At 39.8% G+C, this 14273-nt stretch overlaps 1 protein-coding gene across 1 annotated transcript in view; it reads right to left on the bottom strand.

Moving 5' to 3' along the window:
- Positions 1-14273, bottom strand: part of Colgalt2 (collagen beta(1-O)galactosyltransferase 2) — a 122241-nt gene that overhangs the window by 33779 nt on the left and 74189 nt on the right. The window contains exons 2-5 of the mRNA XM_008824287.3: positions 9653-9763; positions 5981-6098; positions 3463-3597; positions 6-210 (exon numbers count right to left, since the gene is read on the bottom strand). Coding sequence (XP_008822509.1) covers positions 6-210; positions 3463-3597; positions 5981-6098; positions 9653-9763 — 569 coding nt within the window. The remainder of the gene's footprint in view (positions 1-5; positions 211-3462; positions 3598-5980; positions 6099-9652; positions 9764-14273) is intronic.

Here is a 14273-nt window from a genome sequence, read left to right as displayed (position 1 = left end):
AATACCTGCTTGCCTGCTGGAGAAGGCAAAGACAATGATGTCATCAAAGGTCCATGTGTAGTCCTGGTGTGGGGGGTAGAAAGCCACCTTGTCAGAGGCCTCTTTCCTGAGGTCAATCAGGAAGGTAGAGTGAACCATGGGGACAGGGAAGCAACCCATCCTCTTCCATTCTCTAATCTGAAGGTAGTCTGGGGTCCTCTTATAGAAGCCCTGGAAAAGAGCAAATAGATGGGCTATGTTCTATCATCTGAAAGCATCATTTCCCAGTCATCTGCTGGATAGATTTCCTTCTAAGCCATCACAGGTCAAGAGAAGTCTCCAGAGCACCTCCACCCTTCTTACCTGGAACCAAGAACTTTCAAATGAGCTCAAGAAATACAGTCTGTATTTAAAACATATGGGGGGTGTGTGTCTTGATAACAGGAATGCTTTTGATTCAGTTTCTCCTGATTCAATAATTTCATGGAAGTATAGTATATGTTGTCCTATGGATGATGTGAAGGATGAGTATGAGGAGTGGAGAGAGCAGAGAAGAACAAATGCATGACCTGTTGTTACACCCTCTAATTTCAAACCTCCCTTCAGCCTATTGTTTGTAGGCGCCTATAGATGTCTCAACTTGCTGTTCCTTTTTCTTAGGCTCTAAAACAGGAAGGACAACATTATCTACCCCAGAGGGTTTTCTGTATAATTAAGATAAGACTACCAGTGCTTAGAATAATGCCTAACATCAAGAAAACAGCAGTAAGTATTGGGTAGTATTAAAATGACTATATTACGCTATGGCTAATGTTCTTAAAACATGCATTACTTAGGCATAACACACGAGGGTTTTCTTTCAGTGCAGTTGCTTGTTTGATATTCCAGTGGAGTATCAACTGCTCCATACTTTTGGGGGATTCATCTTTTGAAATTTCCTCCTGTACAAGAGCACAGGATAACCCTTCTCTCATTTTGTGGTTTTCAACAACTTTGGCATGATTCAATTTATTTTCCTTCCAAACTTAATTGTTCATTCATCAAATATCCTCTGAGCAGCACCTGTTGTAATCCAGGCACTGTGATAAATGTTTAGAGACTTAAGAAATAAGATAGCTCTGGCTTAACCCTCAGGAAGTATAGAATCTTGTAGAGAACTTTGTACTCCAGAGGTACCAATTATAATGACTATGAAAACATTCCAGGAAAAGGACAATATATCTTAATAAAATCTACTTCAAAGTATGTAGAAGCTTTGAAAGACATTGAAAAAGGCATGTTCTAGGGGATGACAGGCTCGGTTGAATAAATGGAAAGTTACACAAGACTACCACTGTGAAGGACAAATGCTCATTGGATATGTGAGTTCTTAAGTATTCCATAATCACTGCCATCCCTTTATTGTGCATTTCCCACTGTATTTCAGCACCACACATCAGGAACTATAGCCTCTTCTACTTCTGTGACACACCCTTCAATGTGTGGAAGAGTTCTAGCTGAGCTAACCCTAACACGAACCATAAGATAAAGTAGAAGGACCACAAACTGACACTTACAGATGTGGCTTGGATTTGTCTTAACAATGTGCTAGGTCTTTGATCTTAGATTGTGTTTAAGCTCTGGCCTCTTCTAATGTTTCAGTGTATAAGAGTTCTCTCAGGGATAAAGGGAACATAGGTTCTTTAAGAGCTCCCTACAGACTCATGTCAATATACGGTTTGAGATGTCTTAATATTTCCAGAATGGGAAATTTGGAAAATTCATGATGACGATGAGTCTTTGAATATCTTGGGAAGGATGATGGTAGGGAAGGAGGCAGTGAATGGGCATGGTCCCACAGAGTGGCAGACACAATGGCTGTGTCTTTCTTTTCACAAAAATAGAATTTGGGGGGGTATTAATTCCTGTTCATTGGCCAGACAACACCAAGATCATTTTGCTTTGGATGTGTTTAAAGGCTCTGGAAAGCAGAGCTGCCTTAAGTTTATGAAGTCATTGGCTGTTTCCATTCCTGTCCAAGTAGAAAACTGACGAGGGTGGAAGAAAGCCAGAACCAGACGAGGGAGATTATAATTGGCCCAAGTTGCACAAAGTTGAGTTTCACTGTGCAAAATAAGTGAGCACATTTCTCCTACTTGCTTTTAATAATGAACTAACAGCAACTTGGAGGCTGCGGTCACCGCATAACCTCCCACCCTTGTTGTTGGTGGCAAAGCAGATCTCTTTAAAAACAAGCCTCAAGTGGCTCTGCTGTGTGGAACACTGCAGATTATTAACAAAGAGTTTAAGCTAACTTCATATGTTTTCTCCCAAGAAACAAAATGAACTTTAGACATATGAACTTGTGCCCTTAAAGACACACGGATAGTAAAAACCATTCAAAATCTCTTGGCACTGGGGGATATGATTGCAGTGGAAGAGGAATTCCTGGTCTGATGGAATGGTGGAGCCACTGAGTGTTAAATTTCCAGAAATTTGCAAACCATTTGAGATGTTGGTAGCTAAAAATGGGTAAAACAAAATCATGTTAGTTTTCACGGGAATGGTGAGGATTTTTTTCTCAGATAGGGTTTTACTATGTAGCTTAGACTAGCCTTGAACTCTTATTTTCTGTTTTTGTTTTGTTTTGTTTGTTTGATGTTTCAGACACTGTCTCATGTAACCTAGGCTGGCTTTGACTTTCCTATGCAGCTGAGGATGACCACAAACTCCTGATGCTGCTTCTCTCACCTCCAAAATTCTGGGATTACAGGCATGCAGGCATGTATCATCATGCTCAACTAGCCTTGAAAAAAATCTCTCTCTCTCTCTCTCTCTCTCTCTCTCTCTCTCTCTATTAGCTTGTGCCTGTTTTTTCATGGGTGGTATATGCGTATAGTGGTGTGTGTGTGTGTGTGTGTGTGTGCGCGCGCGCGCGCGCTCATGTAGGTGCATGTACTCCTGAGTGCTGGTGGAGGCCTGAGGAGGTCATCAGCTGTCCTGCTCTATCACTGTCCTTCTTACTCTCTTATGATAGGGTCTATCACTGAACCTGGAGGAGACTGGGAGCCAGCAAGCCCCAGAGATCCTTTTGTCTCCATCTACAGCACTGGGGTTATAGGCACACATGTGACCACCCTTAGCTTTTTATGTGGGTGGTGCAGATTCAAACTCAGGTCCTCCCCGGCAATCTCTTTTATCTACTAAGCCATCTCCCTACCCCAAGGCGTTGAACTTTAGACCCTCCTGCCTCCAGTCTCCTGAGTACTGGAATTCCACCATGCCCAGCTTACTGCACGTTTTTACTAACTAATATAGAGGAGCCCATTGGATTGTGGCATTAGATCTGGATTTACTTTCTTTCCTGGAAATGCTGTGTTTTAACAACACAATGCTATACATGCTTCAAGAGAGGAGTCAAGAAAAAAAGTGAAGGGGGCTACCGTGGACATGGTACTGCCTTATCAAAATGCATCGTCTCAATTCATCAACTAAAAGACTTGCCTGAGGTGTGATTCCGCACCAGAAGTTAGAATATAGGCTCCGGGATTCCAGCATGGGGGCCACAATGGTTTTGTTTTCTGCAATCATTAAGTTGAGGGTCTGTGGATTAGTCAAGAAATTGTCGACATCTATGAACTAGGAAAAGAGAAGGAAAATGTCAGGGGAAAAATACTTTTCATAAAGGGCTCAACAACAGTGTATCCTAAGGGATTATGAGATCTGGAACCAGTGTTACTTTTCATCCTCCATAGTGAGAGCCATTGCAGCTGGGCAACTTTCATGAAGTCAAATATGCTTGGTCTACCTTCCCATGTTCAGCTCTGTGTAAGCCAGAAAGCTATGAACTAGCATTGCGCAGACTGAACCAAGACACAACCCATACATTGTTTGGTAGTTTCAGTTCAAGACACTGACCCTTACAGATTCATTCAAAAACACATATTGAGTGCCTATTCTCAATACTGATGGGTAGCTCTATTTATATCTTTTGTAGTAATTGCCACAATGGCCCAGAACAGATTCTACAATGCTATTTTATTTTATTTATTTATTTATTTGGTCTTTTTGAGACAGGGTCTCCCTGTAGCCCCAGCTGTCCTGGAATTCACTATGTAGACCAGGCTGGCCTTGAACTCACAGAGATCCACCTACCTCTGCCTCCCGAGTGCTGGGACTATCAACAATGCTATTTTAATATTACAAGTAGAAATTTGTTTAAAGTACATTTTATCAACCCATGCCAACCAAGTAACATAAGTTTCTCAGTAGAGAAGTGCATGTCAACACTGATTCATTTATAGAGACAGAATCAAAAGGAACTGATCTCACCAATTGTATATTTAAAAAGGCTAAGATGATAGATTTCATATTATTTGTACTTGTATTTTTTCACAGTTAGCAACTAACCAGAAGCATTCATCTTACAGTAGTCCATTAGCATGTGAAAAAATCTTATAGTTGGCATTTGTATGTTTAGATGACATTTCAATAGCTACATATAACACTAACTAGTGTCAGCACAATTTTGCAAATTTCTATAAAATTATATGTGTTGAAAGTGTGTATAAAATACTATTAGGCTGACTTTAGAATGGTTGAAGGGAATGGGGAGGGACATATGTCAGAAAATTAATGGATATAGGGAACATTATATTGTGAGGTGACTCAGAGTCAGATAAAAATTGTACGTTTTCTCTTATAGTCACATCCTAACCGTGGCCAATTCTCCTTATTATTTTGTTATTGTTGCTGTTGTGTGTGAGTGTGCATGTGGTGTATGTACATGTGTGATATGTGGAGGCCAGAGGAGATCAGGTATCCTGTTCTGTTACTCTCCCTTCATTGCCTTGAGATAGGACCTCTCACTGAACCTGGAACTAGGCTGATGGCCTGAAGGCCCCATGATCCTCTGTCTCTGCTGTTCATGGTGAGGCCAATCCCAGTATTTTTATGTGGGTTCTGGTATTTGAACTCAGGTCCTCAGTGCAGCAAGCACTCTGAGACATCTCCTGTGCTCAGATCCTAATGTTTAAGGTTTATATGAATGGAAATAAGGGGGAGTGAAAGTGGGTATAGGCCATGAAACTAGATAGGTCAGGAGAGAGAGGTATTAGGGGGTGAGAGGACAAAAGGACACGAGTCACATGAAAACAGGAAGGATACACAGAGAGTGGAGAGCACAAGAGGGGGGAGTAGAGAAACAATAAAAACAATTTTTTATGAAAAATGTCACCATGAAACCCAATTATTTATATGCTAACAAACATAAATGTATAACAAAATCTTTTTAAAATTAAAAATACTTCCTGTTAGGAATCAGAGTCCAGTGGAAGCAGTTATCTGTATTGTAATACAATGACTCTGGCTTTGCTTTATTGGTGTCATTTCCAGTGCTTTTCTGGAAAACATTTACCCAATGAACTTGTGGGACAAAAAGCTTCTGTAGGGAAAAGGGCTGGAGCTCCCTGGTCCTTTGGCAGCTGCCCTCCTTTTTAACTGAGATTATTCATTGAGGATGAGGACACATGGACTTCTAACCCCCAAGCTCAATGTTTGTGTGGACCACTTTGTAAGCTCTCAGGGAAGTGATGGAGCCTCTTCATGGAAGGAGTTCTGCATGAGAAACTTGGTAGAAGCCAGGAAACCAAATAGGATATTCTATTTCCTGAATTATTCGGAAGTAAAATTCTTACAAGAAGTTATTAAGACATTTTATCTTGTTTTACCTACAGTTTTCTTCATGAACTAAGATGATTTAAAGTTTTTCATGCCTCTGATATGAGACAAATAGTTCAGAAGCCTTATCACCCATGCACTCACTCACTGATAAAGCACGCCAGAGAGGGAGATGAAGTCTAGCTACAGCGATATTACCAAAATTTTCCTTTCAACTTCTCATGGTGGGGGGCGGGGGGGTGATGCCTAAAATAAAATTTGCTTTGATTGTTCTGGTTCTTGGACAACTGATTTGAATATATTTTAGAAAACAATTGTTAAGTAACCAATTATCTGTTTTTACCAGGATGTAGTCTGACCATTTTTCCCTCGCAGTTCGAAGGGCTGCCTGTCGCAGTTTCATGACGTGGGCAAATCGGGAACTTGGCCAGTGCTTTGGGCCAATTTCATCAGGATAAGATCTAAACGAAGAATAGGTTATAATTACTGAGTGCCTTGTGTATCTGGCCCTGACCTCAAAGTCTGCTTGCACTGACTCACTCCTTCATCATCCACTCTAGGAATGAGAAACTAATATTAGTAGTATTGTTATCACCCTCTCCATACCACAGAGAAACCAAGCGGGACAAGTGAAAAGTTAAGAAACTTGCTATTCACCGAACACAGGGTCTTTATATGAAAGATTTCTGTGGGTTTTCCTTCTCTCCCTCTGTATCCTCTTCCTTCTCTTTGAAGACAAGTTCTCACTAGGTTGCCGAGGTTGATCTTGAACATCTAGATTCAAACTGTCTTCCTGCCTCAGCCTTCTAAGTAGCTGGGACTACTTGAGAACCACTCTGCCTGACTTTTCTTCAGTGGGTTCTAACAAGTGCTGTATTAACATGTCCTACGATTTTCTCTATTTCAATGACCAGAATATTGGCACAGAATGGTTGCTGTTACAGTTAGTAAATGGAACTGCCAGAATTTATATCCACGCAATTTAGCACCAATGCTTATACCCTTAGATACTTAATATAGCTTATCAAATAAATTTGAAAGCACAGTGTAAAAGTATGTTTTGTAAGAAACCAAAGGTTTAGTTCACTTGTTGGAATCTCAGTAACGATTCAATGAAGCTGAATATACGGATCTGTCCTGGGTGAAGTGAGGCGATGGAGAGGCATATGATGCTCTAGGGATTTCTACTGAAAGTCACAAGACAGACCAGGACTCTTAATGGCCATGAAGGCAAGTGAGTCAGTGCTTACTCCAGAATCCTTCTGGAAACTCTCAGTTGGTGTGGACATTGATGCTGTTACACTTCATATTCTTGGAGGTCTGTTTGGCATTTAGTGAAAAATTTAGTGAATATTTGCTTTAGTGAATGAAAAAAAATCACAAAAAATGAGGTTGAAACTATACAAATAAAGTTATGTAATTAACAAGGTATGTACAACTCAGGAAGTCTCCGGAAGTCTTCCTCAGTTACGGCCTCAGTGAAAACTCGTGGAAGTCCTATTTTTCTGAATATATTGCCAAAAATTAATGCCCTCTGAAATACTTTTACACTGACCTTGGCATATAATATAAAACTGGCTATAGAGAGTATATTCAGGAGGCAAGGTAGGTACAAAAAAATCTTCCTGTATAATTTTTAAAAATTAGGCCAAATTCCATCACAAGAAGCTCTAAAGTATTGTTTAAAATCTTTTATAGAGTTCAAACTTCATTGAAAAATTTTGCCTGATATATAAACCATATGCTTGGATTTTAAATATTATTTATATATTACATGTCCATATGTATATATGTATATGATAGGGTCTAAAATAATAAATTTGTTCTGGAATGACATTTGTTGTTATTACTATACATATTTGGCTTTCAATAAATGAGTTATCTGGTGCAGAAACTTGGGCTATTCATTCATTCACCTTCTATAATTCCTGAGGTTGGAATTATAGTAGCCTTGGGAACATTTGCAGTCCTAAGTTTTAAATATATTTATTCTTTATTTTAGTCACTCACTTGTTCATCCAGCAAGTACTGATTTAGTTCCTGCCAAAACATAGCACTGAGGGAAAATAAAAAGTGTTTTCATATTCTAGCTCCTTCCAAAAACCCACGATTTAGAAAAATAAATGCATAAATTGAAGTTATTAAGACGAGCTAAGTGTATTATGTCAAAAGGATTGCAAAGAGAAGAAACAATTCAATTGTTGAACAATAATTAGATCTTTGAAATTAGAACAATTAAGAATTGCTTTCTGCAGCATGTGTGATTTAGGATAAGAGTTGGTTACACAGAAGAAAAGTCCTTCCAGGAACTGTATCAGCAAGTTTGGGAGGTGAAAATAAAGGAATTCTGAATAAAGCAGATTTTCTTTGGGAAAGAACAGGGAACATGGGTACTAAGTTTATGGACTCATAGATATATGTCTCAAATGTTTGAACTTTGTTGTGTATATTCTGTATGTAAGGTCCATTTGAATTTTTGTAATAATGAAATGAAATGATTTGTATTTTAGGCAGATTTGTCTGACAATATGGTATTGTGATGGCTAAACTTGACTGTCTACTTGAATGGATTGAGAGACACCAAGGAGACTTGTAAAGCATACTTGCAGGTGTGTCTGTATGGGCATTTCCAGACATAAATGGCACATGGAACCACAAGTGAATGGGGGAGATCCCTGTGAATGTAGGTGCACTGTCCAATAGATTAGGGACCTAGAAGAAACAAAAGTAGAGGCAGGAGGAAGCCAGCAAGTTCATGCACGCTCTGCTGTCCTTGAGTCAGTGACTGCTGCTACTACCCATGGCCTTCAGCCTCCAGCTCCTTCAGCCTTTCAATGGAAACACAAACCAGCAACTATCCAGGTTGCTTCCAGGCCTTTAGCCTTAGGCTGCATCATTAGTTATTCTTGTTTTAAGGCCTCCATCTTCTTGAACTGAGATGTAAACCAGCTATGTTATCCAAACAAGGGGGTAAATTCATGAGAGCCCATATTAACTAAAAGGAGAATGGTCACTTCTGGGGGTGGGGGGGTGGGGGATGGTATACATGAATTAATTCCCTTGTGGTCCACATGAGACAGTGAACTTCTGAAGAGGTGCTGCTTCTTACCATGTTTATGTTGTTAGAACCCTAATCAGGGCTCTAAAAATAAATCACTGTATGTATAATATTCTCTCTATATATGATTTGATTTTCTTCGTTTTGATTCCCTTTCTCAAAAGAATCCCATCTAATATAGGTGTGTATGATGACTTGCAGAAAGAAGTGACTAAGAAATTGCTATGGTTAAGACTGAAATAACCTAAATGTCCATTCCTAGGGAAATGACTAAATAATTATGGTGTATCCACACAATAGATACTAGGCAGTTCAAAAGGAAGAAGCTCCTTGATTGCTACTATGTAATAGTTTTCAAGTTATGATAACTTTTAAAAGCAAAGTTTATATAGAAGATATACAAAAATTTCACCATGATCTCTCAAAATTAAATGTTTTTTACTCAAAAATCAATAAATAACATCAATCTTTAAAAATATATACTATCATAATAACTTATTTTTATTTATTCACTCATTTATCTTTATGTGTATGAGTGTTTTGCCTGCATGTGTGTAAGTGTACCCATGTTGTACAAAGCCTGTGTAGTTCAGAAGAGGGCATCAGATACCCCAGAACTGGAGTTACCAGTGGTTGTTAGCTTCCGTGTGTGTGCTGTAAACTGAACCTGGGTCTTCTGGAAGAGCAGCCAGTGCTCTTAACTGCTGAGCCATCTCTCCAGCTCCCATGATAATTTATGAACTATTGAAAGCCTAAACTTGGCTGGCAGCCCCAGGAGTAAAAAGGAAGAGAGAACTATGAAGACCTGTTAAGAAAAGAAATAGCCATATTTGCAACTCATTTAGATACAGAAAGGAAAGGCAATGAAAATTCGGATGTGCTCTCAATATTGGAAGCCCAGATGGCTGGAAAATCAGCTGAGGAAGATGAGTTAGAAAATTTGCTCCTGCTACTCACTCTGGGTCATCCATAGGCCTCCACTCCACATAGTGATAGAGCCTCTGTACATTTTTCAACCACTCCCTGAGGATTTCAGTTGTATTATCCACATTGTGATCAGTGGCTGCCCTGCATGGGATAAAGTACAATATGGTTCAGTTACGTTATCCAAAGAAAAGGGTAAAACCACAAGAGCCCATATTAACTAAAAGGAGAATGGTCAGTTCTGGGCGAATGGGGTGGGGAGACTGGTGTACATGAAATAATTCCCTTGCGGTCCACATGAGACAGTGAACTTCTGAGGTAAGGAGTGCTGCTTCTTATTATGTTTATGTTGTTAGAACCCTAATCAGGGTTTGGTCAATTGTAGAATCCACAAGTGATCATATTAATAAACACAGATCGAATTTCCCAACACTTTATACAAAATAACAAATACAAATGTCAAATAATATATAAAATGTGTTTCTGTTTTACCTTGAAAGTTAAAAAAAATGGATCCAATTAAAATATGGCTTAAAAGGGGCTGGAGAGATGGTTCAGCCCTTAACAGTCTTGCTGCCCAAGCATGAGGATTGGAACTTGGATCCCAGCACCCACACAATAAGCCAGGCATCTCCCAATCTCCCAAACACCTGTAACCCCAGCTCCAGGGTTACAGGTGCGTCCTCTTCTGGCCTCTGTGCAAGCATAGGTACACACACACACACACACACACACACACACACACACACACACACACACACACACACACACGTGCACATGCACCCCCCCAAGTAAATCTTGTTTTAAAGGGATCTTCAGACGCTTCTTAGAACAAAAATATTTTCAAATTATATTACAAAGTAAAAGCAAGCTCCATAAGAGCTTTGAAACTTATTAGTACAAGTTCAGCATGAAATAAGACTAAAAAAGAAAAGAGAAGGAAGGGAGGGAGAGAAGGAGGAAAGGGAAAAGAGGAGCAGAAAAGAGTCATGGGCAGACGGAAATGTCGGACACCCTTAAAAGGCAGAAAATTCTTGGAACTATTGGCGGTTCAGCTGCTCCTCTGTGGAGGGGGAGATACTGGGACTATCAGCAGTGATACCATTGGGAGAATGGCCTCAATAATAGCATAGAGACCTGAGCCCTTGGTGCTTCTTCTATATGTGGCAATGCCAGAAAATGGATTTTTATTGCACCAGGTTCATAAAGGATTGCTTGTGCTTTTCACTTGAGCTTTTACTCCAAAAATAATCAAAAATCTTTAGGAGACAGAATGTTCAGAAATGTTCAAGAAATAAAAGTTGTCAGACAAAGCACAGCAGAACTCCTTTTAGACAGGAAATGAATTCAAATAACTTGAAACTATATAACTTATATCATAAGGTATAGAAAAAAATAGAGACAGAGATATGTGATTGCATTCAAACTAGCCTTATTTAGAACATCATTCAAAAGCTAGGAGGGGACAGCAATGGTAAACTTTGGTGTGCTTTCAAATGTCTTCTTGAAATTGGATCAGAAGTAGCTCCTCTCTCTAAAAGGGAGAGGGCTCCACAGGCCCCCAGTCTGTTCCTGGAGAGGGAAAGGTGATGCACGAAGCTGAGGGCGGTGGGATATCAGTGAGCACCTTTGGGTACAGATGGTGTTGTAGGGGGCCGTGAACATCTCAGGGAAGTAAGAAAAAGCCCCCAAAGCAGTGTGGAAAGAGTTGTGCTTGTGCCAAGAGCTACAGCATTCCACCTAGAGCTGTAGCCACTGAAACACAAGGCCACAGACGAGCATCATTGAGTGTGCTAAGCAGCCATGAAGAGCGCTAGCAGTGTTGAGTCACTGTCTTGTGAAACGAGGTGGAAATACAGTGACTCCTGAACCAGATTAGCTCTGTGGCTCCCCATTCTTCACTAAACATTTTATGAGTAGGAGGAAAGTAAGGCAAAACAAAACACAATCTTGACTGCAATGCTGGTCCAAAGTTACTTAGAATTCCGTGTTAAATTATTTGTAATGAAGGGCAATTTACTCATTTTCCTTTATTGTTATTTCTTCATCATACAAGACTTATTTTTTCCCCCTCCCTGCATACAGAATCATTTCCTAAGTTTTTTTTTCCCAAAAAAGTTATTACTGGAGGCAATATATTTTTTCTGGTCTACAGATGAAATCACTCCCAAATCTGCCTAAATATCTGCTACTGATGTACACACTAGAAAGTTAATTGTTTGGACTCTGCAGAGGTGCCTGTGTCTAATTAAAAATAGAAGCACAGATTTAAAAATCATCTTTAGAAAGTTTCCTACACAGTTACTTCCTCCAGTGGATAAGACTCTCTTTGTTCTAAAGCTTCTACAGAACTGAACAACTTTCCAGCTGCCTCTTGGGGAGATGCTTTCCCAGTGGTCTTTGATGTGCAAGGATGATTTCTCTAACACCCCATCCCAGAGGAAGACAAATGACACTGGACCATGCCAGTTCATGGAGGAAGGCTTTCATCTTCTACTAGGACCGCTCCCCTCCCTTGGCAATAGCCAAATACATAGAAACCCAGACAAACACTTCTAACTTCTGCTTTCCAATTCCTCTGACAAATAAGTGTTTCTGTTTGAAAATACAAGAATGAAAACATGTGGGCTCTAGGCTGTTCAGAAAGCTAAGGAAGGGGAAAGGTATCAAATGCCCAGATTCTGGCACCCTGGAGGAAACATGAAACTTGTTTTAATGGTTCTATTTTCAGAGACTTGCAGAATAATGCACCAGTGAGGTGCATGCTCTGCGTCAAGACTCCATAAGTAATTGGACACATAAACCTTTGAGGTGTTTTCCTATTGAGCTAGGGAGCCAAGCACAGCAGGTGTGTGAACCCCCTCAGGAGAAGCTGAGGCACCCTGGTCCTTCTCTCAATTTGAAAGCTTCATGCAGGGCAAGTAGAAGGGCAATGGGCTTCTCTGTGAAGAAAACCCATGTTGTGGGCTAAGGGTATAGCTCAATGGTAGAACACTTGCCTAGCAAGTGCAAGGCCCTGGATTCAATCCCTAGCACCAGAAAACAAAAAGAAGAACAAAACAAAGACACCCAAACCAAAAAACAACAAAAAATACCATGATACAACAGATAGCTGGACATCTGGACAGGTGCTCCATGAGTAATCTGTGGCCACTAATCAAATGCTGTCAGCAAAAATGCAAACATGCTGCTACGGTCTAAATGTGTGCCCCAAACTCAAAATTCATATGATAGAACTTAAACACCAATGTGACAGTGTCAGAGACAGGGTCTTTAGTAGATGATTCAATCACGAAGTTAAGTTGGCCTTATGAAGGGAGGTGAAGGAACACCTAGACATATGTGATCTTCCTGTTGTGTGAAGATACAGAAACAAGGTATCATTTGTGAGGCAGAGGTAGAGCCCTCATCAGATCCTAGATCTGCTAGCACCTTAACCTTGCATTTCCCAGACTCCAGAACTAAACTTTTCTTGCTTGCAAATTATATAGCCCAAAATATTTTGTTACAGCAGCAGCTCAAACTGACTAAGACACATGGGCTAGCAAAGGAGAGCTTATTTTTGCCTGAATTCTTCCAGCAGTATTCCTCCACCAGTGTCTGTACCCATCTCTCTGACTTAGGATAAAAGGCAAGGAGATCTGTGTTCCTGAGCTTTACATAATTTTTTGAAGGCCAGTTGGACCAGTGATTTCTCTTTATCTCTGAGGAGTGCTGGGACCCTGCAGTGCTGAGTAGTCTCCCTCTTCCACTTTTAGTGGAGCTGTGGCCTTGGCATGGCTTTAGTGCTTAGTCTTCTCTGTCCATCAGTGCCTGTTTGGCCCTTTTTTTCCCCAGTAGTAAAGTATTTTAGGCTTGTACATTGTTTTTGCCTAGCAATAGTTAAAAGGTAATTTCATAAAGCAGTATTTATAAACATGTACAATACACACAGTGTATAAAGATGTAATTTGAGACAATAACAGCATTAAAAAAAGATGGACCAAAGTTCCTGTGTACTATTAAAATTACATAGATTTGGGACTGGAGAGATGGCTCAGTGGTTAAGAGCACTGTCTGCTCTTGCAGAAGACCCAGGTTTGATTCCCAACACCAACATGGCAGCTAACAACCATCTGTAACTTCAGTTCCAGGGGATCCAATGCCTTCTGACCTCAATGGGCATTGCATGACATGAGTGCACTTACATACATGCAGGCAATACACATAAAATAAAAACAATAAAATATTAAAAAAATATTTTTAAAATAAAATAGCTTAAATATTTAAAATATTTCAATTTGAACTAGATTATTATGAATTTAGTTGTTAATGATAACATCCAGGCAAATCACTAAGAAAAAATTTAAAAATATACACTAAAAGAAATAAAAAACAGAAAAAAAATCATAAAACAAAAAATAAGCCAGGTGTGATAGTGCACACCTTTAGTTCTAGCACTCAGGAGCAGAGGCAGGCTGATATCTCTGTTTCAGGTCAGTCAGAGAGGGCTACATATTGAGATCTCATTTCAAAGAAGGAGGAGGACGAGGGATGTTGAAGGAGCAGAAGGGGGAAGAGGAAGGGAAGGAGGAGGAAGAGGAAGAGGAAGAAGTAGTAGTGGTGTTGAAAAGGAATAAAAATATTCTTTTCAAATTTTTTTTATTTATTTTAC

The sequence above is a fragment of the Nannospalax galili genome, unplaced genomic scaffold (assembly GCF_000622305.1).
Source record: "Nannospalax galili isolate Female #2095 unplaced genomic scaffold, S.galili_v1.0 scaffold227, whole genome shotgun sequence".
Taxonomy (NCBI): domain Eukaryota; kingdom Metazoa; phylum Chordata; class Mammalia; order Rodentia; family Spalacidae; genus Nannospalax; species Nannospalax galili.
Note: the sequence above shows the minus strand (reverse complement) of the source record. Positions and strands in the feature narration are given on the sequence as shown.